Source organism: Lipomyces oligophaga (assembly GCF_038497815.1).
Source record: "Lipomyces oligophaga strain CBS 7107 unplaced genomic scaffold V1516scaffold_1, whole genome shotgun sequence".
Taxonomy (NCBI): domain Eukaryota; kingdom Fungi; phylum Ascomycota; class Lipomycetes; order Lipomycetales; family Lipomycetaceae; genus Lipomyces; species [Lipomyces] oligophaga.
Genome location: NW_027117785.1, coordinates 171,578 through 196,492, shown reverse-complemented (window position 1 = coordinate 196,492; position 24,915 = coordinate 171,578). Strand labels below are relative to the sequence as shown.

Below are 24,915 nucleotides of genomic sequence, written 5' to 3'. Positions count from 1 at the left end.
GAACCGGCTCAGTTTTGATATCTCAGACTTCCTGAGTTCTACAGTGCAGTGGTGCTCAACCTCGACATATTTCATATCCTGTAGAATATCGGTACGATGCGACAATATTCGCTGCCAATGACCCTTCATCCAGGCAGTACTGATATTGGAAGTCAACGTGGTCCCGCAAGATCAACTTCGGTTGCCTTCCCCGCGAGCACTTCTCGTACTCTTGTTCCTTCTCAACGGCCGACAAGAGTAACTTCACATAATGAGAAGCAGCATCTGCCTTTAAACAATGTAATCTCATATACGGGTATGCCTCCGCTTCCAAGCCATGCACTCCCGGAGCTACCTCCAAAGATCAGACCTACTACGTCAGTACCCCCTCGATCTGGAGCGGTCACGCAGGATTATGAGAGTTGGATATTACCACAGCAGCAGCAGGAGCAACAGCAACGTATGTTTAAAGATTTGGCACGCCAATTACACGTTTATGCTGTTTTTTTCCGTGTTTTGGTCTGTCTTTGGTCGTTCACGGCTAGTTTTTTGCTTGGACTGTGTGTTTCAGGGTACGTTAAACCGCCGAGAATTTAACACTCATTCTTATGGCTGTTCTCTCAATATCTAACTACATCAGTCTTCTCTTAGGTCCTTTCTTTTCCCAGTATCTAACACCTCTGAGTCCCTTTAAACCATGGCTTCAATTGATTCTTCTACTAGGAACCAATAGTCCTATTCCTGGTCCCGAGTCTGAGCAGCATCCCATGATTCCCAACTCTCACTGACCTGTTTTCATTGATTATACTGTATAAATAATACTTTCTCATTATTGTTATAATAATACATTAACTTCTAATATACTTTCAAGCCATTGGAGGTGGCAAATATGCAAACGTCAAATACGAGGTATGCGTTTTCAACTCGGTCTCTACCCTAGATACTTTTCTCCACTCAAATCCTTCTTGACCTTCATGAATTCTCTGTCCTTTGCCCCAGGGATTATAATCCGCAGCCAAAAAGGGGCGATTATCAGATTCTTCAGCAGAGGCAGCTCGCTTTGTACCTGCTATCTGAGAATCGGATTCGCTGTCGATTTGATCAAGCTGTGCTTCCGTATTTCTCCGCGCATTTCTTTTCTCTAATCCCTCCTTGCGCTTCCGCGTGACATCCCGAATCCGTTCAATGGCGTCTTCTGCTTTGCGAACCATATCTTTGCGGGCTTCCCACCGTTTGCAAGAAACTTCAACCATTTCTATATCAAGCCAGCCTTCACTTTGCAATGATTCGATAGTTTTCTGAACTTGTTCCATGCACGGAGAAAAGCAACATATCCTTGTGAGCTTCTTCTTTGTTAATACTGACTTGAGATGGGGAATCGCTGTCCACGGTGAAGGTAAATCCAGAAAGACAGCCGATGCATCAAGATTTTGACCTGCAGAATGTGTAAACCCATCTTTACAAACATCGCCATGAGAGCATCTGACAATGTCAGAAAGTCCGTGGTTCTGTATGTCTTCCTTCGCTAGTTCATATCTCGGCTGGTGAAATTCAAACGTCCATACTCGACCTTGCTTACCAACCGTTCGAGCCAGCGCATGCGTAAAACTTGCGCTTCCAGTACCGGCTTCAATCACCTTCGAACCTGGCCGAATACGTAGTCGTTGGATAATGTATGCTGCATCCGGAGTATACACAATCTGAGTTCTATGCGGGAGAGAAAGGCTCCACAGTTCCGGAGTAGGATGCAAAAGATGAATGAACCCAGCTTTTGTCGCAGATGAGGAAGCTAGCTGCATACCAAACGAAGATCCAATCATACTATTATGCTGAAACGAACCAAATCTGGTATGCATAGCTTGGCCGTGGCTTGGACAGATAGGCTTGACATTGTCTCTAGTGATCCACGCAAGAACAAGTCCGTTCTCAGGTATTATGGTCTGAAAATCAATAAAAGACGATGGCGTTTGTTCATCTGCCTCATCTACTAATTTTGGATCTTTTGCAGCAAGATCCATAGCATTTAACTCTTCGATTTCGCTCATTTTACTTCGTACTGTATTTTTTCGTTGATTGAAATTTTCTATTGGGACAAATTGACGATAGACTCTCGAGTCGGTGGTAATCAGATCAAGTAGTGGTTGTTGTATGTTCTCTTCATACAAATTCCGATTATTTTAGACTATCAGATATTCTAGACATATAAGTTGTATACGATATGTATGAAAAACAGATAATGAAAGAATAATAGACCTTCGCTGAACTCTAATTACATAATCAATCTCTTTGGGTACGGGCTAGTTCATGTCCTGAATAATGGTGATTCGCGTTTGCGACTAAAATGAACTGAGAAAATATAGTCGCTCAAGCTAGATAAGGAATGTCATTGCCGTCATTTTTATCAGAAATTCGACGCAATCTAAATGATCCGATTTCGATTTCGATTTTATTTTCTTTGGATTTGACGTCGAGGGATCTGGCATCTCTCCAGAATGATTTAGTTGATGTAAGTAGGAGCCTAATTCAAGGATTGTTTCGACTAAGATGAATAGAAAGGATATGATATTGAGAGTTTAGTCGAGCAACAAAATTATTTCGATGGCGATTGGTATGGGTTTACTGAATTTGTAAAGACCTATCTGAGATTTGTCAAAGAGGTCGATCCGTATGACCTTTCTGAATCATATCATTTATTCGAGAGGGTACTTAATGATCTTCAAGTTGCATATAGTAACAGTCGTGCACATTTGTTGTCAGAAGCCGTGCGGAAAATCGCGCCGTCAGTCACAGCTATTTCTATTGATCTAGACTTGAATGATCGTCCGGATGGCAGTAAAATGGACCGTACACTTGATGTCTCTAAGATCTTACTGAAAATGTTTAACTCGATCCGGGCTGAGAGGTCTACACCAATGAGCAGCACTCCCTCAAAAAAAATAATCATTCTTTTCATTGCGGTGCTATTATGCAAATGTTATTTCAAAGTCAATCAACCTATGGCATGTGCGAATGTGTTTTCAAACATACACACCGCTCACATCAAATTCTCAGATTATCCCCGTGCGCAGCGAGTTACATTTAGGTACTATCTAGGCCGATTTTATTTCCTACGGCAGAGTCTCACTCGTGCTCGGTTCCATCTCCAGTGGGCATTTGACAACTGTCATGCACTTGCGACGTCGAATCTGCGAGCAATCTTGACATATTTGATTCCTACAAATTTATTATTAGGTGTAGGAACAACGATGATGTTGTATTCTATCGCTGGACCCACCTTGGAAGCTATTTTTCGACCTCTGGATAAAGCTTTGCGGACCGGGGATCTGTTTAAGTACAACTCTCAGCTAGTACAATATTTTGAGTGGTTCAAAAGAAGAAAAATGTATGTTTTGTTGAAGTCCAAAGGGGAAATCCTAGTTTTCCGGAATCTCCTCCGAACAGTACATAGAGTCACGTCGCAGATCGTGGACACTCAGATGAAGTTAACAGGTTCAAAAGGACATCCAACTGATGTTACATACGAAAACATGCTGCTCGGAATTGCGTTATCGACCCGTACTTTGGGAAATATGGTTCATTCAGATATTGCCACGGATCATCCAGCAGTGATGCCATACGTGTCTGGGGAGCTAGCATGGGATTACGACGACGTAGAAAATGTATGTATAAGTTTATGCAACCAGGGATTTATGATGGGAAACATTTTCACTCGCAGTAAACTTGTTAGGCTTCGCAAAGCCGGAGGTTTCAGAAGCATGAAAGAGATTCGGGAATTGCATGAAAGTGCAGCAAAATCTGGTTATGCAGAAGAGGCGTGGATGAATACCTAATCAGTAGCCGATTGAGAATAAAAATGTACATTAGAATTATTTAGGAAATCTACAGCATCAAACAAATTGGCCAACAAGGCGACAAACATATATAAAAAAAATCTACTAGGCTAAAAGAATGAGTTAAAGAATTTGTGCGCTAATTCAACACCAACAAATGTTGCTGCATTGGCAGGAAAAGAACGCATGAGAGCAGGACCGATACCAGGGAAAAAGGCCTTCAGTCCACCTTGCGCATAGATCGAACGCGATACCTTTGTAATTGTTGACGGCGTTTCGGACGTCTGGAGTTTGGACTTGATCGTGTCCACAGGAAAGACAACAGTCCACATGGCAACACCAGACATTCCTCCAGCAAACGAGATCGCACCTAACGACATGGCCTGACCCTCTGGTGTCAACGACTCCTTCAAATATTCATACACTGCAAAATAGATAGCGGAGCCAGGACCATCTCGTGCTACTGTGGCTACCGATCCGCGGAACAAAGACCGCACACCGCCTTCACGGTAAAGTTTCTTGACAACGTCAAAAGGCCCTGAATACTTCGTCTCACCAGACTGTCCTTCCACCTGAAGGAGTACTTTGATACGCTCAAAAGGTGCAGCAACCAAAGTCATAGGGATTGCAGAGAAAAATCCAGCGGCGGAAATTTGCGAGATCGACAGATTGCCAGAAGGACCAACAGGCGACATGGAAGATACGATCCGTTTTCCAAGATCGTAACCCCAAAATGAAATTGCAAACATAGGAGTCACTCCGAGTAGAGGTGGCGTTACTCCTCTGTATACACCCTAGGCATGTGTGTTTAGCTCTTGAAGCAATTTCTCGAAGATCTACCTGAACTTACCAAAGGTCCATCTCTTGCTACAGTTTTCCGTAAAACATCTAGTGTTCCAGAGTACGTTCCCTTCGGAGCTGTCTGAAGTCTGACCTTAAGTAGATCAAATGGATGCCCTGTTCACGCTGTCAGCTTGCTTACATTCCGCTTGATCGAGATTTCGATTATCTTTCTTCGCCTTGTTCTCCATCTTCCACTTACCAACAAGCACCGCGCAGATCCCTCCCACGCCGCCTGCGGCGAATGACTTGATTTGGCCGACGATAGCAGACTCTGCGACGGTATCTGAAATTTCTGGCCCGTCAGACATGATAATTCAGTAGTCAGATAATGTGCGCAAGTGATAAATCAGAGCTAAAGTAGGAGGCCTGTGGAAAATGGCCAAACGGATGGGCTTTTATATCGCTGCTCTTGGTTCTTTCCCTGACCGGGCAGGCGGAGGCGCGCCGCAGACTCTCGACAGTCATGGCACATGCGATATAACGGTACGCAGTCACGGAAGCGCACCAAGCATAGACTCCTACGGAACAGGAATTTTTCTACTCCGTCTATTTCAAATTTGATTTCTTTCTCTAATCTTCGCGCTATATCTATCCGCGATTTCACTGCTCTATCTTCGTTACCAAGTCTCAAGTTTCTCCATAGCTTACGAGGTATCACATGATGTTATCACGTGATCCCCCTGAAAATCAGCCTCGGTAATATTAGAGAATCTAGCTCTGATTTTATTATGTTTAGCCCCGCCTTTACTAATTTATTGGAATCCTTTCTAAGGGACGGAATGAGTTACCAGGAGTACTTCTCTGGGTCTACGGAGTCACGCGACGATCAGCTGGCTGATAATTCCGGTGCTGTGGATCGTAATAGTCCTGGTTCGCGTCGACAGTCAAATCAGAACCGTTTTTCAAGACAGCGGCAGTACTCGAGAGGACCCCGCAGAGGAGGCCAATTCCGAGCCCAAAGTGGGTATCGGACCGGACAGAGAGGACGATACCAGATCAACAATTCCGACGGAGGCTTTAGACAGGTGAGCCGAATATTTATTGAATAGAGATTCGTATGAGTTCTAATATCCACTTACTAGCATAGTAGCGACGACCTTGCCTTTGACATCAATGACGCTCTTTCGAACCCTTGGTTTGAGCTGGAAGAAGCGCTAAATCTTCCTCATATACAGCCAAAAACGATTTCATATGAAATTCCGCTGGTTCCTCAGGCTGTTATTGCAGGTAGATCCGATCAGAGGAGCGACGCTTCAGAGGTCGTGAGCAATAATGACGAAATCCTGATCGACATTCCTGACATATAAAATCGATCAGTCGTCAAGAACTAATATTAATGTACAATGAATATTTATTATGCCAAAAATCATGTTTCCTTCTTAACCAAACGCCTATTAAAAATGCAATACAAAAACCCTCGATATAAAATGAACTCCTCGATTAGTCCTCAGGCTCAATGATCTCCGGAATGAGTTCTCGAGCCTCCGCATATTCTTTCGCATATTTCACGGAGGCCTTTTTCTTCAGCCTATCTACATGTCTCTGCACCCATTTCAGATCCTTCTGTACTTCTCTGACCGTTCTCAGACCCTCTATAAATGCAGCCCTTGTTTGCTTCAGCTTCAGCTTAGACTCTTCTTGAGCCTCCTGCAGCTCCCGTACAGTTGAATTAAGCAATCCTGAAGTTTGGGCTTGGATAACAACGGCCTTATCCAAAAGTACTGCATCAAATGCCTGCAAAATACGATCAGATATGTAATCCAAAGAATTAAAATCTTCTTCTTCTCCTTCCTGTACAGCACCGGTCTCATCATCAGATTCGTCATCATCAGATCCAGCATATGAAGACGTGGACGTTGCATCTGAGAAATAACTACCACTCCGTTCAATTTCGTCAGTGGAAATTGGCGTGCCCCCGTTCCTAGAAACGCCCATCCCAGGAGTTACGACCATACTTCCTGTCCTGCTCATGTTTCCGCCGCTGCTGAATGACACAACTGAAGCCGTGTCCGCTAAATATTCCGCTATACTGCCTCCTGACGATCCCGTACCAATTTCGCTATTTTCGCCCATTCTTGGCTGATTTACAAACGGCGAATTGGCCGAAAATGAATAGGCCTGTTGATATATGTCCACAGGCACTATTGGAAAAGAGAGCGCTCGTGACCTCTGCCGAACTCGAATCGCAGGAAGAATAGACAAGACAGACATCTTGTTCGACCTATCGGAAGTCGAAGTTATCACCATCGCTCACTTGATCCACTAGCGCCAACAAAGATTCGACTTGCTACGATCGCTCACTCATCAGATTTCTTATGGAACGTCAACCTTGCAAGATCGCGCCAATATAGCATATTGATCATGTGATTCAATCGTTGACTCGAAGTCATATTTGGTACATTAGTCAGTAACTCTGGGCCTGACTTACTGCTGAGACAGAAAATATCAGAGTTTGACTAACTTTAAGACATCGACGATTCTGGCAAATAATTAGTCACTTGGATTTTTTTGTTGAGGTTTTTGCTGTGTTTCTTAGAGCAATTGAATAAAGAAACCGACTAGTTGTTGATTTATATAATATTTGGCAGCTTAACACCTTGTTTATAGTCTTCGTACGTTATCTACAGCTCCTGTTTCGGTCACGCACTTGATTATGGATTTTCCGAAGGAAGAAGAGCATATTCTTAAGCTTTGGAAGGAGTGGGACGCATTTCAAACAAGTTTGAAGCTTTCTGAAGGCAGAAAACCTTTCTCCTTCTACGATGGTCCGCCATTTGCAACTGGTAAGTATTTAGGGTAATCCATAACGTGCCACCGCCGAAACTACTCTAACAAAATTCCAGGTACTCCTCATTATGGCCACATTTTGGCCTCTACAATTAAGGACATTGTTCCTAGATATGCTCATATGACCGGTCATTATGTTGAGCGGCGATTTGGCTGGGACACTCATGGTCTGCCTGTTGAGCATGAAATTGACAAGCGTCTTGGAATCACGGGAAAGGAAGATGTCATGAAGATGGGTATCGCCAAGTACAACGAGGAATGTCGGTCTATTGTTATGCGGTACGCTTCCGAATGGAGAAATACTATAGATCGTCTTGGTAGATGGATTGATTTTGATAATGACTACAAAACGCTCAACCTTTCTTTCATGGAGTCAGTTTGGTGGGTCTTTGGTCAACTGTATGACAAGGATGCCGTCTATCGAGGCTTCAGAGTCATGCCTTATTCGACTGCATGTACCACACCTCTCTCAAATTTTGAAGCTCAGCAGAACTATAAGGATGTTTTGGATCCTGCTGTAGTTATTGCCTTTTACCTTAAGAATGATCCACAGACAGCTCTTTTGGCTTGGACAACTACGCCATGGACTTTGCCGTCGAATTTGGCAGTTGCTGCTCACCCCGAGTTCGAGTATATCAAGATCCACGACGAGACCTCGGGTAAAAACTATATTCTTCTTGAATCGTTGCTGACTACTTTATACAAGAATCCGAAGAAGGCGAAATATACTGTTCTTGAGAAGTTGAAAGGAAGCGACATGAAAGGATGGGAATACGAGCCTTTGTTTGATTACTTTTACGACGAGTTTAAAGATGTTGCATTTAGAGTTGTTAATGCTACCTACGTTACCGCAGATTCAGGTACTGGCCTCGTTCATCAGGCTCCTGCTTTTGGAGAGGACGATTTCAACGTCGCTACTGACAACGGCATCATATCTGATCGTCGGCCTCCACCTAATCCTGTTGATGATAGCGGGCTCTTCACCGACAAAATCACTGATTTTGCTGGATTGCACGTCAAGGCTGCTGATCGAAAAATCATCAAATATTTAAAAGACAAGGGTCTTCTCGTTGTAGACGGGCAAATTAATCATTCATATCCCTTCTGCTGGCGATCGGATACTCCACTTATCTATCGTGCAGTTCCTGCATGGTTCGTTCGTATCCGTGAAATAATTCCTGATATGCTAGACAATATTGCTAAAACTCGATGGGTTCCGAGCGTGATTAAGGAAAAGCGATTTGCAAACTGGATTGCTAATGCTCGCGATTGGAACATTTCCCGAAACCGATACTGGGGTACTCCTATTCCTCTGTGGGTTTCTGATGATTATGAGGAGATTGTGGCCATATCTTCAGTTAAACAGCTTGAGGAGCTTTCAGGATGTGGTCCTCTTACTGATCTGCATCGCGACAAAATTGATCATATCACTATTCCTTCTAAGATGGGAAAGGGCGTGCTACATCGAGTTGAAGAGGTTTTTGACTGTTGGTTTGAGTCGGGAAGTATGCCTTATGCCAGTGGCCATTATCCATTTGAAAATACCGAAAAATTCAAGGCAGCATATCCTGCCGATTTCATCTCGGAGGGTCTTGATCAGACTCGTGGCTGGTTCTATACTCTTGTAGTTCTTGGCACGCATTTGTTCAACACATCTCCGTTTAAAAACTGTATTGTTTCTGGCATTGTTTTAGCTTCCGATGGAAAGAAGATGTCAAAGCGTTTGAAGAATTATCCTGATCCAGGTATTATTCTGAACAAGTACGGAGCAGACTCGCTTCGACTGTATTTGATCAATTCACCTGTACTGCGAGCTGAGCCTCTTAGATTTAAGGAGGAAGGTGTTCGAGAAGTTGTCTCAAAAGTTCTCTTGCCATGGTGGAACTCTTACAAATTTTGGGAAGGTCAGTTGGCTTTGTACAAGAAGACTGAGGGAAAAGAATTTTTGTATGATCCGAATCTTAAAAGCGACAATATTATGGATAAATGGATTTTAGCTTCACTCCAGACGCTTATCCAGTTTGTTCATCAGGAAATGGGAGAATACCGACTCTACACTGTTGTTCCTCGTCTATTGAAACTCATCGATGATATGACGAACTGGTATATTCGATTCAATCGGAGACGTTTGAAAGGAGAGAGTGGTGCGGAGGATACTGTTGTGGCCTTGAATACCTTATTTGAAGTACTCTTGACACTAGATCTGACAATGGCACCTTTCACACCGTTTTTGACTGACAATATTTTTCAGCGTCTCAGACCGTACATTCCTAAGAATCTTTTGCCCGAAGATGCAAGATCTGTTCACTTTCTTCCATTCCCCGAAGCTCGTGCTGATCTTGTGGATGATTCAACTGAACGAGCTGTTGGCCGGATGCAAAAAGTTATTGAGCTTACACGAACTCTTCGGGAAAAGAAGACCATTGGATTGAAGATTCCTCTAAAAACCCTTGTTGTTATGCATCCTGATAAGCAATATCTTGAGGATGTTGCAGGACTCAAACAATACATCATCGAAGAACTGAATATCCAAGACTTGATTCTTACCTCGGACGAGGAAAAATACGGAGTCGTTTATCAATGCCAGGCGGATTGGCCCACGTTAGGTAAAAAGCTCAAGAAGGATATTGTAAAGGTGAAATCTGCACTTCCTCAACTATCGTCGGACGAAGTGAAGGCATATGTTGATAGTGGCAAGATCAATGTCAACGGAATTGACCTTGTTGCTGGGGATCTTCAGGTGATCCGCGGTCTCAGCGCCAACTCCATGTCTTCCGGTCATGAAACTAATACCGATAACGATGTACTTATTATTCTCGATATGACCATTTATCCCGAGCTCCGAACCGAGGGACTCGCGCGTGAGATTATCAACCGTGTACAGCGTCTTCGAAAGAAAGTCGGTCTCAATGCAACGGATGATATTCGTGTGCAGTACAATCTTTTGGAAGACGGAGGCGTGGGTCTTGATAAAGTTTTCGTTGAACATGAGACTTTTCTTGCTAAGGCGCTTCGCCGGCCGATGGAGAAGTTCACTGCTGATGAAGCTGTCCAGGGAGAGGTTGTCCTTGCTGATGAAAAACAGAGTGTGCAGGAAGCAAAGTTCATGCTGCGATTGCTGAAATTATAAAAGTATATGTTTAGAAGGAAGATTGAATAATTTTATAATTTTTTGTATTTATGTTAGTTTCTATTGATAAAGTATAAGACTAATATTTTCTACAATATTGGACAAGGTAGTAGTAGTGAACCAACGGTCTAAATGAAGTCCAAGATCAAGCCGCCGTACCAGCAACGAGCTTTCCATTAATCCAAACTTTCGCTACATTCCGATCGTCACCATTGAAAACCCACTTTGCGACGATATCGTCAAGCTTCGGTCTTTCCCAGGAGAAAATGTCGACCGGTGAGTTTGGAGAGTCAAGAGTGATCAATTGGGCATCCCATTTCTTACCTGGAACAAAATTTCCTAGTTTATGTGCCAAACCGCATACACCGGCTCCCCCGAGCGTTGCAAGATATAAAACTTCTTCGATGGTCAGTTTGTGCGATTCATCGCCCTTCATGGCGAGGTGCCGTGAAACGAGAAGTGCCTGTCGAGCAGTGAAGAGAATACTTGGGGAGAACCCACCGGAAACATCTGTGCCGAGACCAACTTTGATACCTGCTTCAAGCAGCCACTTGACTCGTGTTTCACCAGAGGTTAAAGATGAATTACTAGAAGGGCAATGAGAAACTCCGCAACCTCTCTTGGCAATTAGTATGCGCTCATCGTCAGATAAATGAACTGCATGTGCAAGAATTGTTCGATCATGCAACAGCTTGGCTTGATCATAAACACCAGCATAAGTATCGGCGTAGGGATGTAGCTCGATTGTTGATTTCACTTCGAGCTTATTTTCAGATATGTGGGTTTGTACAGGCAATTTTTCGTCTTCAGAAATCTGACCAAGCCAAGAAAGCAGTTCTTTAGTGCAGGAGATTGCAAATCTAGGTGTAATGATGGGCGACACGATTTCGTATTGGGGGTCTATGCTCCTGATATGCTGAATTACCTGGTTGGTGGCATGCTGGGCATCTTCTAAGCTTTTGTCGCAGTAGTATTCTGGAGAGTTGTCGTTCATGCAACAACGGCCAATGAAGGCTCGTTGTCCTGCTTCCAGAGCCAGATCAGCCAGGAGATTTGTGCCTGCTACATGGACAGTAGCGTAATATGCAGCAGTAGTAGTTCCGTTGGCTAATGTGCGCGCAATCACTTTCGAATACACATCTTTTGCGGTGCTCAAGTCCGCAAACGATGCTTCGAGAGGGAAGGTATAAGTGTTGAGCCAGTCGAGCAAAGTTGTCTTGCCGAACAAGCCGACATTGGGATATTGCGATGCATGTATATGAGTATCGAAAAAGCCTGGAAAATAAAACGAAGCGGATCCTGGTCGCGGAGAATCGACTGAAAATGTCGACTCAGACCATCCATGTTTTTCAGCTGCTTCGATTGGATTCTTGGTTTCTTTGTCCACCCAGGAAATGGTTCCTTCTTCATCAACACCGATTGCGGCATCGTTCAGAATTTCAAGATCTGTCTGGCCCAGCGAGTGAACAAAAGTTCCCGCGTATACTGTACGTGACATTTTTGGAGCGTTTTTTTGTTTTGAAGTAGTCTGTAGGCTTACTCGTAGAGTGACTAGTGGCAGCTGGACGATATCACTTGGAGATAGAGTAGTTGAACGAACAACAGTCTGGATGTATAATGACTGGATTTGTCGCTCAAGTTATATCTCGGACCAGACACTTCATATGCCTGGTGCTACTCGAGCGGTCTTATCTACTTCCGCCTTTACAGCAAAAATCCTCGTTTATCCAATCTGCTCGTCTTCCGAACATCCTCAAATCAACGGTCGAACCCGTTCCCGGTGCGAACTTCCCTACGGAACTTTGCAGCTCCAATGCTCCCTATCGAACGCAGATCTCCGCACACCTCATGGTCATGTAAGCATGTGGTCTTTGTAATGTGAGCACAGATATATGTGTTTAGTGCCGTAAGAGAGTTTGCTGATGTAAGCATTCTGGATCACATGCTCGTGCGCGACATTGGCTGTGCGGTTTGTGCTGTTGGGCGCCGGCTTGACCTTTCGTGCTTCGCTTCGACCTGCGTGGGAAACCGGTCCAAACAACGGCCCCAGGAACATTCTCTCAGCGAACAGTTGCGGTCCTTGACGCGTGAAAAAACAGGACGATTTGGGCTGCTTCCCTGTATACGTCGTGTTAGTACGCTCGTTTTGTTGCAGTTCGTCTGCTGCTCAGATTAGGTGTGCTAACGCATTCCATTGTTTTCGACTGCTGCGCCTTCTCCTTGTTGCTGTTGTTATTGTCGCGGTTTGTTAGGGGTTTTGAATAATCTAAACTTGGTTCTTGTGAGAGAGCCTCAATAGAACGCAACACAACAGAACACAAGATTTACACCTCAATTAGAGAGCTATGGATCTGAGAATGAACTCAAAGACTGTCGTTCCGTTGACTGATTCTAGTCAGATCGAAGCTGCCTTGGTTCGACATTATGATGCCTTTGCAACTTTCGTAAACTATTCCGAAACGGCAGACAAGTCGGCGCCCTCTGCACGCCAGGCAAAGTCGCGCGAACGCCTGCGTCGCATGCCCCGCGAACACTTTGTCGAACTTTCTGCAGACGTTTACGACGAGCTTTTGAGAAGACTTCAAAATGAACGCCAGCCCGGCTCGGCCCCAAATAGACTTCTTCCTTCAGCTGATTTCTACTCTAAGCGCAATCAAACGCGTGAACATCTAGGCGATCTCCAGCCTACACGCTTCAAAGATCTTGTCGTCGATATCTTGCACGAAGTGATACAACGGATTCCTTCTCTATCTCAGCAGCAAACTCGCCAGCAAATTCAGAGGCCGCCAGAACCGGTAGCTCTACGAAGCGCTCCTCCTCCTCCCTCTGCGTTGGGCCAGCCCTCGGCCGCTAACCCGTCCAGTTCCTACATGAACGGACAAAATCAATACATGGCATCTCCTACAATTGCGACCAGTGATACTTCAATACGGCCTAATCTGGAAATCCAGTCCAGTACATTTTCGCCCACTCCTATTTCGGCAGTTTCTCCCTCCGGTCCCAGCAGTAGACCGGTTCCACGCACGCAGACTACTACTGTGATTGCTGACAAGGCCATGGTTATTGAACAAAGTGAAGACGATGATGACGACGATGATGAGGCCGATGACTCTCCGACAGAACATTCAATTGCGCCGCTCACTCCGCAAGGCTCCTCTCCGCTTGTTATACCTGGTAAAACATCGCAATCGCCTACGCAGACACGATTTGGATCTGCACCAACATCTGTACCTGGAGCATGGGGTCCCATCGCCACTCGTGATCCTCCTCAATCTCCATTCGTAACAAAGAAAGTGATGACTGATTCTGTTGATGATATTGCATACGCGAAAGCTCCACTACGACAACAGCAGAATGGAGTGTCTATGCCTAACCAAGCATATGCCAATGGCAGCATTCCGTCTTCTCAGATTTCGTCAAGTATGGATCGGTCCGACTCGTCTCCTGCTCCAAGTTTGAAACATTCCGGAGAAACTTCTCTTCCGCGGTCAAGGCAATCTTCAGCATCATCGACTACCACTCTTAGCGGCAAAATTGCTGGTTTGATTGTTACTAAATCACTGCACAATACTGTGCAGACTAATCCTGAACAATCCTTTGTTGGTTCGCCGAATATCGAAGTAGATTCCTTAAATGCTAAGATAATAGAGCTGGAAAATAAGCTTATGCTTCTCACGACTTCGAATTCTTCCAAAGATGAACAGATTAGATCACTAGAATCGAATCTTGCAGCTCAAAATCAGAATGAAGTGCTTCAAGAAGATCTTTTTCGGGCGGAAGCGGCCAATAAGAAAATGTCTCTTGAAATTCAGATGCTGGAGCAAGCGCTAAATGAATCTCGCAAAAATGGTGTTTCTGCAGCAGCAAGAGCATTGGAAGGTGGAAATGACGGGAATGAAGTACTGAGAAATGAAAACCTAGCTCTGAAGAATGAGCTCGATAACTGCCAAAGAGTATATTATGAATAACTAATTGTAGGAAGATGTACATACTAACTTTCCTATAGAGCATGAATCAAGCCCGAGCTGAGTCACAAAAGCTGATTTCAGATTTGCAAGTGCAAGCATTTGAGGAGCAGGCCAGTAGAGACCGAACTGAGCAGTTTTTGCGGCAGATTAAGAAACTTGAATCTGACAATAGTAACTTAAAGCAGGAGGTGAGAAACAACGTAGTGCTATTCCGGAATCAATTAGAACTAACTGCATGTAGATTGCTGGGTCTCAATCTATTTTGAACAAGTCGATTCCTCTACGATCGCAGAACAATTCTGATAAAGCGATTATCTCAAGTTCTGGGCTAATTTCGATGCTTACTTATAAGAGGTTTCAAATCGGAGTGGATGATGTTCTCCGGCAGGCACAAGCTGTTCAATCTTCCGATAATACTGGAGTTACAAGCTTTTACGAATCGCTGCGCAATCTGGTATTCTCTGCGCACGATTTAGCCGAAGAAGCCATTAAGTCGCGCGGTCCTACTGGCAGTTCTACCATGCAAGCTAAAGTTTCTGCCGCTTGTAATGCTGTTGTATTGGCTAGTAAGACGTATGTGAATTCGCAAGGAATCGGTCCGTTATCACTTGTGGATTCAGCCGTTTCTAATCTCGTCGCATGCGTTTCGCCGATAATATACGAAGCGAAAGTGAGAAGTTAGGGGGATTTGTAGGTTTTTGGATATAGACATATGTGTATTTGTGATATATTCGCTATTAAATTGAGTTATGACTGTACAATAGGATGAAATATACTTAAATAGATAGTATTGTTATCTCGCAGGATGGCCATCATTGTTTGGAATTTCAAAGTTCAGAATCTGTGCGCTTTGACAATAATCAGGACGATACTCCTTCCGGACTTTCGAGACATTCATGAGCGTTTTATTGTCTGGGAAAATAGATATTCCGTTTCAATCAATCTGTTTCATCTATTTTTACAGAAAATAAATTCAGGATATATATAAGCGAATGGATTTCTAGCGCGAGCGAAATCAGCTTGAGAAAATGGAGGTCAGCAATTGGAATTGCAAAAATGAAAAGTTTAGTATTGATAATTGCATATGCCAGCTTAATAGCAGCACATTCATGGGTATAGATTAGCTACAAACTGAGTCCAAGAGAAGGTGATCGATATTGACGCTCCCAGATTGATGTTCTTTACGCAACTGATACAAATGGCACGATCCGATCAACAGGTTACATTCGCAATTTTCAAGGTCATATCGATGCGGACGAAACATATCATCTAATGGATCCATATAGGACTACTGCGCTCTGCATGTCGAGCCAACAGTCGGCTGCATACTCTGATCAATATCCAATGCTTGTCGCTGGGCCAGGCGACAACATCACTGCGACGTATCTCGAGAACGGACACGTTACGCTGGATATGTTGGCACCCGACAACAGGCCGCACCCTGGACAATACGTATGGCTTTGGACAGGTACACCGGATACAGAACTAAGTACCGTGAGTGATATCTTTGATGAGAACTACATCTTGGCCGGACCGTCCAACTTCGATGACGGGAAGTGCGCTGTCGCGGCGAATAATCCCTTCGGCCAGGGAAGAACAGTCCAACCTTGCGTATCACAGTTTTATCTACCAACTGATATTGATGATGGAGTGTATAGCATCGCATGGGTGTGGCATTTCCCAAAGATCCCAGCCTGCGAAGCAGGCACGATTGTCGAGTTCTACACATCTTGCGCAGATATTAAAATCTCGTCAAGGTAAAATTGTTGTTTATTCAGTAGTTTTGGACCTTGTCCAAGTATATTCAATAATAATTCAAATTGCTCAAGGCTCGTTAAAAGGTGTCCATTCAACTCCAATATCTTTCAGAGCATCAATCGTAAGACCCATCATCTTCAAGACTTTTTCTTCCTCGAGTCTTTGTCCAATGATCTGAACACCAACAGGAAGACCATGCATCTTTGCAGAATCGTAGTTACGATATGCACCACGAGAGACATAGTTCATTCCTGTAATAGTAAATCCTTCGGGCAGAGCATCGATATCCTTGTCTACTCGAGTGACAGGGAGTACTCCGGAAGAGTAGTCGATCAAGTTGAACATTGAAGCATATCCTACAGATGCGAACGCTTCGAACATACCATTATGGGGAAGCGCTGGTGTAGCATTTGGAACGGTTACCAAGAAGTCAATTCCGCTGGCTTTCCAAGCGTCGAAGAAAGCCTGTCGGTATCCTTCACGTTCCATGATCAAGTTCATATACTCAAATTGGGTCTTCTCTGACCAATTTTCAAGAAGAGTAGCAAGCACAACATCTCCCTTAACTTTCAAGATGTACCAGGCCCAAATCTTTTTGATGAATCGGGGTAGACGAGCAATCCGGATGAACTTGGTAACACCCATATCGTATTTTTCAAATCGAGTCAACAAATGTGAAGTACCCATTTGGCCAGCATCAGCAACGATCAACTGGGTTGCAATTCGAAGAGCCTGTAGGGGCGATGGTGGTTCAAATTCGACAATTTCATGTCCGGCCTTCTTGAGAGCGTCAACAGTGGTCTGCAACGCACGAGCACAAGCAGGGGAGGGATCAACAACGCTATCAGAATACATAACACCAATTTTTAGCTTAGCTGGAAGAGTGATCTGCCTCCAAGGAATTGGGTGCGAGGTATAATCATATTCCCACGGCTTAAGGTCAATGATAGTTTTAAAAACGTATTCCAAATCCTCAAAATATCTGCACATGGGCGAGTAAATCGAAGTAATACCATCCTGGCCACGAAGTGGAGCAGTATTACCAGCACGAGGAATACGACCGTAGGATGAGCGTACAGTGTAAAGACCACAGAAATGAGATGGGACACGGACAGATCCGGCAACATCAGTGCCCATGCCGACACGGCCACCACCGAAACCAAGCAGAGCAGCTTCTCCACCGGATGAACCACCAGGAGAGTATCCGTGGACATTGGGGTTGTCAGAGCGACCAAATATGTTATTGTACGACTCATATGACAGCAATGTCATGGGAATATTGGTTTTGCAGTATGGCAAAGCTCCAGCATCTTTCAGGAGCTTGACCAAGGTCGAATCAGCACCCAATGGCTTGAAAGCAAATCTAGCATAGCCCAGTGTGGAATCATAACCCTTGATAGAAACCGTGTCCTTGAACGAAATAGGGATGCCTGCGAGTGCTCCTTTGGTATTGCAGATTTCTGCCTGCTTCTCCGCATCTTTGAATAAAATCTCGGTCAAACAATTGGTATCCTTTTGAGCGAGTAGAGTGCGCTTGCCGTACGCATGGAGAACTTCAATCGGCTTGACGGCTCCCATACTAACTTCCTTGGCCACCTGAGCAACCGGAGTCTTGAACAGAGCAACTTCCTTGGGGGTCAGAGGTTGTCCATAGACAGGCTCCAGTTCAGCCAAGCGGTCCTCCCGCTGTTGCTGTTTCGCAGCACTATTTTAGCACAAGATTTAGTAACTCAATTGCTGTCTACCGCGTACAGAAAATAAATACTCACATGATTTTTTTGTATTCAAAGTAAGGAAGAGTCATTTTCACTTCGCGATCGAACCTGCAAACAACAAGTTTATCGGTAACCAAAAGGTAGCTAGAGTGCTCGACCGGGATAAGAATGGTCAAGTGCGATTGTTCATCGGGTTTCTGAACTCGAACCGATCGCGCCGATAAGCTCATTGGCCGCTGGGGTTGGGCCCTTGACTTTGAGTCGGTTCGGCTGTTTTGAACCGGTGGTCCGTTCACGGTCCCAAATTCGGGTCTCCAGATCTGGGAGAAGAGTATCACTGCCAGAGATATCTCCAGCCATAATACTCCATAGAGGATATTTCAGTCACTGCTCTAGATCGTGAGAAGTAGCTGCTTTAGAGAATATCAGAAGCAGAATGCCATAGAATTTATCGAAGGACCTGGTTAAGCTCTGTAATTGTGCACTAGTATAGCTACTGCTAATCGAATCGGATCGGGTCACCCGATCTCCCAGGGTATCTCTAGCCATCTTTTCTATCTTTGGCGAGTTCTTCTGAGCTGGAAGGCTATGAATGCTTATATCAGTAATAGCCTTCCAATTATAAGGCAATTTTCAGATTATTAATCGACAGAGGCAACTTCGCTCCTACCAGTACAAGACAGAAGACCGTTCAAAGTCTTGTAACTGCAACCAGTACACATATCATAAGCTGAGTCTGAACCTGCCACCAAATCTAACAAGTTGACAATATATTTATACCAGCACAAAACTAAAAATCTTTATATATTACTTGTGTCCTTCCTCCACTCTCTCGGTTACAGCGCTCGGGCTGAACCATATTTGTATAGCTTCTCATTTGATTCAAAATTCAATCCTCGAGCTTTTACATAATTAATTGGGATGCATAATTATCTTGCTTGACATTAACTCACTTTCGCTGGTATTTGAATGAGGATTATATCAGGCTTTCTATTCACTAGGCATTCATTACCTAGAGTCATGGCTGCCTCACCCGGGTCAGGAGATTTATAAGATAGGATACGTATTGTATCAGCTGTGCTGTTCATGTAAATTAGCTGGAGGTGGCTTCATTTTCCTGTCTTCAGTCCGCCAACAGGAATATGGCCTAACAGGGCAGCGTGAGTAATTTTGAGTAAGTGATTTTACTATGACTGCTCTTCTGCTGGCCTAATCTTCATTAGTCACAAACATGTAGGCAGCAACCAGCTTATCCAGTATCTTGATGCTTCAAAGGTAACGACGATGACAGAAGACTTTACATACAAATTGGGAAATTACTTTTGAATTCGTCCTGATGCATTCGCACTGAAAATCCTCAAATATTTGAACGATTCAGCTCATTGACAACTCCGTCAATAACTAATGGCAAGCGAAAACAGCTGTAGAGATAGTCCAATTTTTTGAGTAACATATTATGAAACATAAATATATCATGACATCATGTTATAGGAAACTACCGGATTTTCTATTAATGACATAAATGTCCGTAGAAGAAATTGTTTGTCAGCAGCAATCCTCGACACGATATCACGTGGATTGCCGTCCAGACAACAGCTCCCTGTATATTTAATTTGTCTCCCTAAGAGAGTGTATGTTGAGCTTCATGTTTTGATTAATGATTGAATACTTGGAATACTGTTGGTAAATAGCCCTCAGAAACTCGAAATTCTATTTAAACAGAGTATATACCATAGCTTGAGATCTAGAAGACTATCTATATCATGACAACTTGGACAAAGAAATTTAGCATCAATATCAGTCTTGGAAATATTTGTCATGCTTCGTTCAGAATTTTATGCATATATACATTTCCCTCTCCCATTAATCTAGTCCTCCAGGGACGGAACAGGCAATGCATAGATCGAGCAGAATTTCTCCAAATACTTCACAACTTTTTTTCTGTAATCAACGTTATTGCGCTTAGCTTCCGTAACAAATACCTAAATCTCGTTAGAAATCTCAGAAGCTAAACCACACAAAAAATATTGACCTTATATAACTTGTCTCGCAGAGTCACATCCCGATTAATGATTTCCTTAGATTTTTCAGACAAAATACAGAGAGCTTCGACAACTTTATCTTTACCCTCCCAACTTTTACCCAAGCAGGCCTTGATCAGAATTGTAAACAGTCGGCCGACCTCATTAGCTTCACTACCAGCTAAATTACTGGCATCGGCAAGACTTAATGATGCATTTTGCCGAACAGTCCATCGCTGACTTTCAAGTTGAGAGTCTACGACGTCCATAATCTCTCCAAAATATAACTTGATAGCCCCTGAACCGCCCGTATTTTCAATCCAAACGGCTTCAAAGATTTCTTTCACCGCCTTTTCGTTATCATGCTTCGCAATATATACAAATGGTAAGATAGATGACGCAAGACTCATAAACTTATCGGATGCATGTTTACTCAGCGCATTAATGATCGAACCTGAAATCAGTCGGGCACGCTCATCTTCGCCTTCAAAATATAATTTCTGTGCGTACGTAACGAGCTCCAAAACACGATCGTTAGTTCCTAAACGACATAAATACCCAGCAGCTGATGCGTATGAGTTCACAACAGTGTCATTTCGATCACCCAATTGAGTCATGCAACTTTTGATGAATCGTCCCGAATACGGCCGGATTAAATCAAAATGGCGAACAACCATAGTGACGAGAACACGACTGCTTGCAACTTTAGAAGGCAGACCTACACTTTTGCGAATAACAGTCTGAAGTTTAGGAACAAGATTCTTCATCGTGGCATCATCTAACAGATCAACACACTTTTCGATAGCATCCATCATCGGAGAAGCTCGAATTCCTGCTAACCGGGTTGCGTCAATCGCGTCACTAGTCAAGCCATACTTGTCTGCATTTAATGCAATATAATTAACAGCTTGCGGTTCCATTGTTGAAAGAAGTCCCAAGAGCTCCTCGATCAGCGTTGGAATGAAGGGCCGCAATCCGGTTCCGCCTTTCTGAACTAGTTTAAGGAGAGTTTCAAGTGCAAATCCTTGAACCTCCTTTGCTTGAGACTGAAGCCCTGAGTTACCCAGTAAGAATGGTAAAAGCTCTTGTAGTGAGGTCTCTGAATTATGCAAAGAAGACTCTGCATCAACTTCAACCATTCGGACCAAAGAATTTGATAGCCCACGGCACAGCGAAATCGCTTGAACGCGGACAGACTCTTTAATATCATCTAAAGCTCGGAAGCTCATAAACCAAATTTGCTCTATCGATCCCTGGTACACATTCGCATCCGCAGTATCAAGAAGATCTTGAAGAGCTGCACAACTAGCTTGTCGAACTCGCCATTCCTTATCACCCATACGCTTTAACAACTCTGATAGAATATCATCAAAATGTGCCTCGACAATAGTGGATGAATCTAAAACAAGGGCATTCCAAATATCCTTCATCGACTGTTGAACGGCGAGATTAGGATCAAATCGATATCTGTACAACTTTGGTATCAAAGTTTTTCCAAGTTTTGGATTCGAATCTATGATATCACCTAAGCTGGTTTTTGTTAAAATTGAACCTAGCCCAAATGCAGCACCTTTTCGCGTAGACCAAATCGCAGAACTCGAAGCTAGTGACATAAATCTGTAGATTAAGCTAGGATCTCCTGCCTCAGCAGCCAAACTCATGATATCCTTATAAGTTGAAACCGATCCCTCTCCTGTGTTCAACAAACCGGGTTCAAATAGCTGAGTTTCTGCAGACACTCTGCCGGTCGCACTTGTACGAGAATCGGAGGTAAATGATTGCACAAGACTGCGAACTAAGTCTTCCTTAAGTGCTTTATCTCCTTGTTCATAAACCAGTCCGAGTCCGCGGGAGGCAGATTCCTGAACAATTTCGTCGCGATCTCCCAAAAACCCGACAAACGCAAAATGTATTAATTCTAGCCTTTTAGTAGCAGGGGGAAGATGACCACAAAACTGTACTAAACTCAGTAGCCAGATACACGAAGCCTTTTTAAGAGAAGGTTTGGTAGACTGTGCAAGCTCAAGTATTCTATCCAAAATGGGACCCAGTATAACATCCGCTCCACTTAAAAGCTCCGAAGAATTTAGTCCTTGAATATCTAATGACTGCCTAAGAATCGTAGAATCCCAGCCGCCGGTGATATACGCCAATGCTTCACCGCTCGTCATAAGAAATTCTACCTGCTTGACGTCATGAAGGGTAAAAATCTCTTCAGCGGCCTTTGTCTTTGCTTCATTAGATGCAGATATATATAAAGCGCCATATGCCTGCATTGATTTCTCACTGTTGGTTTGCTTAATGTTCTTCATTAAGATCTCACTAATATTAGTGATCTGATCTTGCGAACAATAAGATGAAGCACCGTATATTCCAAGCTGTAATATTGCTAATATGGAAACGTCTTTAAGAGCACTGATGCTTTGACTTTCGATATTAACCATTAAAATTGTCCAAAACTCTTCAACCAGTGGCAATAATTTGTCACTCAGCAAACCACGTAATTTCAGACGTCCAAAGACATATCCAAGTGTGGCTATAGAACCATGCAGACGAGGAAAAGCGGTAGAATCGCTTTTTACAGAATCCATCAACCTGGAAATTAATGAATCATGAACATCTTCAGTTTCCAAATTAGGAGAATAAATGATACCAAGCGCGTGTCCAGCTACTAAGCGAGTCTCAGCATTATGACTATAAGCCAGATTTTCAATGATTGAAATCTGAGAAATCATAGACGATACCATTGAGGCCGGCCCAAGCGATAAAATTTCAAGCCAAATTTCACCAAGAGGCAGTACACCAGGCTTTTGAGTACTGAAGCCAGTGAAAGCCGTAGCTAAGAATAATGAAAGAGAGTCCGGGTTGGAAAACCAAAAATCCTGAAGATGTTCAATCACGCTTGAACGAGCATTGGTATCATAGATCACAGCTTCATCTAATTTATGATCCCAACCATCATCAATAATCGAAATTTTCGGTCGCTTTTCAAACGCCTTCATTATTAATATTTGACGTAGAAATTTCATAGAAGAAACTAGCAGACTCGGAGAAACTGCATTTATATCAACTTGACTTTCAGATTCCCACATCCGGCGAATATATTGCAGCATCTCATCAAAATCAGGAAATGCGTACTCAGGACCACTGAAGTCTTCTGCGCCAAATTTGAATTCTGGACGATGAAGTCTTCGGAACCAATAAGGATTGAGCCCCTTCTGAGCTTCAGCAATGACATCAGATCGATTGTCTGCGTCTAAACCCAATAAGCATACATATCGAGCAAGTACATCACTGAAAGATAAAGCACTAATAGCGTAGCGAAGAGCTAGATATTGCGAATTAGAAGCCGCACTAGAAGAAGATTTCATCTGACCTAAAACTAGATCTTTGATAAATTGGTGAGCAGAAGAGGACAGTCTAGGAAGTATGGGAATCAAAGTGCTTAAAGACTCATGCACTGAACTTCGCATCATGGGATCCTCTCTCGACAAGCTGTCAAACAAAAAGGGCAAAAGAGTAAGATTTTGCTCAGCGATCTGGGGAGAACGCTTCATTAAGGAGCCAATTGTTTCATAAGCGAACCCGCGAAGATTCTTATCTTGACCACCATTGTTAGCTATGGGCCAACCTGAAGCTTCGATCCAAGTTCTCAAATTTTGGATGAGCGATGAAGCGTATGGCTCCAATGTATTATTGCTAGCCATTTTTGTTACCCAAGTGACAAATTCGATTGAAGCAGCACGCTCTTTTGGAAGAGAAGCATCGATACTTTTGGTGATGAGGTTCATCATCTGAGGGACTGTGTTTGCAGCACGAGAACTTTTGCACAAGAGTTGTAGAATATGTATGCGGATCAAATAATTCACCGGCAGAACTCCATTCTTACCCAATGCCATGTCGTATAAGGTATTTACAACTTCTTCATCTTCATAGTCGACAACAATTTTCTTGAATAAATCTTTCGACTCTTGCGCAATCTCGCTGACTTTGTCGCTGTAGCCGGCCAGAATGGGCCAAAAACGTTCTTGATCAGTCAGAGCGGACGAAGAAAAGATCAGAATTGATTTCTTGATTTTGGTCAAACTCGCGTTTGTAAAAGTGGATTTTGAGTTCAAAGTCAGAAACTCGAATTCGGCAGGACTGACTCCAGGACAGCGCAGAACGGTTTGGTCAGCATCCTCGGCCTCAAAGACAGACAAATCGAGCAGAATAGTCGAAGTGAAATGAAGCGAAAGAAATTTAGCATCAGCTGGAGAAGTATCAAATCCAAACACGGATCGTAGGTCATCTTCAGCTTTGGATCCTCGATCAGGTGGTTGCCATTGAGGAATAACACTGAGAATGATTCCAAACAGAGCCTTTTGAAAGCTAGGCTCTAAGGTTGAAATATTTTTAACCAGTTCCGGCAATAGATCGGCTTGCTTCTGTTGGAACTTGTTAGAAAATGATAGACTAATCGAGAAATCAAATTTGGAGCTTACCTGCGGATCCATGCGAGTTATGCCCTTACGTATATATATCAAACAAAAGTTTCGAAGTAAAGTGCTGTCAACGTCGACATTTGGACTGCGAAATTGAGCCAACAGACTTTCGACGGGGAGAGATATAGCACTTAGATCATTAGCACCTGGCTGCGAAAGAAAACTCGAAATACATACGATGACGAGGAGATCCGCGCATTGATATGGGAACAGATGGAAACAACCTTGTTTCGAACCGCTTCGTGTGGAGAGGCAAGTTTGAGCAGCAAAGGAGCTAAATAGACTCGTAGCAAGGATTCAAGTTTTGCATCCGTGCTTGCGAGAGCAATTCGCATCTCGACTTTGTTGACGAGGGCCAATTCTGCGCTTGCCATCTTGCTATGAGTGATCTAGAATTAGC

The 24,915-nt window shown here is 43.5% G+C and overlaps 11 protein-coding genes across 11 annotated transcripts; 5 read left to right on the top strand and 6 right to left on the bottom strand.

The window, feature by feature from the left end:
- Window positions 1–4: 4 nt before the first annotated feature.
- On the top strand, window positions 5–788 carry V1516DRAFT_667313 (uncharacterized protein). The gene is made up of 2 exons (XM_066920820.1): window positions 5–551; window positions 620–788. The coding sequence occupies exons 1-2, from the start codon at window positions 97–99 to the stop codon at window positions 765–767; spliced, it is 603 nt and encodes a 200-aa protein (XP_066779502.1). The 5' UTR covers window positions 5–96; the 3' UTR covers window positions 768–788.
- On the bottom strand, window positions 782–2,202 carry V1516DRAFT_667311 (tRNA methyltransferase complex GCD14 subunit-domain-containing protein). Its single transcript, XM_066920819.1, has one exon. The coding sequence runs from the start codon at window positions 2,022–2,024 to the stop codon at window positions 846–848; it is 1,179 nt and encodes a 392-aa protein (XP_066779501.1). The 5' UTR covers window positions 2,025–2,202; the 3' UTR covers window positions 782–845.
- Window positions 1,935–3,875, top strand: V1516DRAFT_667309 (uncharacterized protein). The gene is made up of 3 exons (XM_066920818.1): window positions 1,935–2,269; window positions 2,340–2,485; window positions 2,532–3,875. The coding sequence occupies exons 2-3, from the start codon at window positions 2,360–2,362 to the stop codon at window positions 3,807–3,809; spliced, it is 1,404 nt and encodes a 467-aa protein (XP_066779500.1). The 5' UTR covers window positions 1,935–2,269; window positions 2,340–2,359; the 3' UTR covers window positions 3,810–3,875.
- On the bottom strand, window positions 3,833–5,021 carry V1516DRAFT_630840 (mitochondrial carrier domain-containing protein). The gene is made up of 3 exons (XM_066919940.1): window positions 4,852–5,021; window positions 4,660–4,766; window positions 3,833–4,603 (listed from the first exon to the last, which is right to left on the bottom strand). Exons 1-3 carry the CDS (start codon window positions 4,958–4,960, stop codon window positions 3,920–3,922), a joined length of 900 nt encoding a protein of 299 aa, XP_066779499.1. The 5' UTR covers window positions 4,961–5,021; the 3' UTR covers window positions 3,833–3,919.
- Window positions 5,022–5,966: 945 nt separating this feature from the next.
- Window positions 5,967–6,951, bottom strand: V1516DRAFT_667301 (uncharacterized protein). The gene has a single exon (XM_066920817.1). It carries the CDS (start codon window positions 6,897–6,899, stop codon window positions 6,093–6,095), a length of 807 nt encoding a protein of 268 aa, XP_066779498.1. The 5' UTR covers window positions 6,900–6,951; the 3' UTR covers window positions 5,967–6,092.
- Window positions 6,952–7,042: 91 nt separating this feature from the next.
- On the top strand, window positions 7,043–10,738 carry V1516DRAFT_9177 (tRNA synthetases class I-domain-containing protein). The gene is made up of 2 exons (XM_066924355.1): window positions 7,043–7,435; window positions 7,496–10,738. The coding sequence occupies exons 1-2, from the start codon at window positions 7,306–7,308 to the stop codon at window positions 10,567–10,569; spliced, it is 3,204 nt and encodes a 1,067-aa protein (XP_066779497.1). The 5' UTR covers window positions 7,043–7,305; the 3' UTR covers window positions 10,570–10,738.
- On the bottom strand, window positions 10,597–12,350 carry V1516DRAFT_667299 (uncharacterized protein). Its single transcript, XM_066920816.1, has one exon. The coding sequence runs from the start codon at window positions 12,065–12,067 to the stop codon at window positions 10,715–10,717; it is 1,353 nt and encodes a 450-aa protein (XP_066779496.1). The 5' UTR covers window positions 12,068–12,350; the 3' UTR covers window positions 10,597–10,714.
- A 229-nt stretch (window positions 12,351–12,579) lies between these two features.
- Window positions 12,580–15,514, top strand: V1516DRAFT_8070 (uncharacterized protein). Its single transcript, XM_066924345.1, has 3 exons — window positions 12,580–14,522; window positions 14,576–14,725; window positions 14,779–15,514. The coding sequence occupies exons 1-3, from the start codon at window positions 12,915–12,917 to the stop codon at window positions 15,217–15,219; spliced, it is 2,199 nt and encodes a 732-aa protein (XP_066779495.1). The 5' UTR covers window positions 12,580–12,914; the 3' UTR covers window positions 15,220–15,514.
- Window positions 15,183–16,330, top strand: V1516DRAFT_9709 (uncharacterized protein). Its single transcript, XM_066924358.1, has 2 exons — window positions 15,183–15,650; window positions 15,708–16,330. The coding sequence occupies exons 1-2, from the start codon at window positions 15,594–15,596 to the stop codon at window positions 16,296–16,298; spliced, it is 648 nt and encodes a 215-aa protein (XP_066779494.1). The 5' UTR covers window positions 15,183–15,593; the 3' UTR covers window positions 16,299–16,330.
- Window positions 16,331–16,361: 31 nt separating this feature from the next.
- On the bottom strand, window positions 16,362–18,099 carry V1516DRAFT_693853 (amidase signature domain-containing protein; the record flags this gene model as incomplete). The annotated part of the gene is made up of 2 exons (XM_066923909.1): window positions 16,362–18,000; window positions 18,065–18,099. The coding sequence occupies 2 exons, from the start codon at window positions 18,097–18,099 to the stop codon at window positions 16,362–16,364; spliced, it is 1,674 nt and encodes a 557-aa protein (XP_066779493.1).
- A 1,779-nt stretch (window positions 18,100–19,878) lies between these two features.
- On the bottom strand, window positions 19,879–24,889 carry V1516DRAFT_618280 (proteasome stabiliser-domain-containing protein; the record flags this gene model as incomplete). The annotated part of the gene is made up of 4 exons (XM_066919402.1): window positions 19,879–19,992; window positions 20,043–24,458; window positions 24,516–24,645; window positions 24,693–24,889. 4 exons carry the CDS (start codon window positions 24,887–24,889, stop codon window positions 19,879–19,881), a joined length of 4,857 nt encoding a protein of 1,618 aa, XP_066779492.1.
- Window positions 24,890–24,915: the final 26 nt, after the last annotated feature.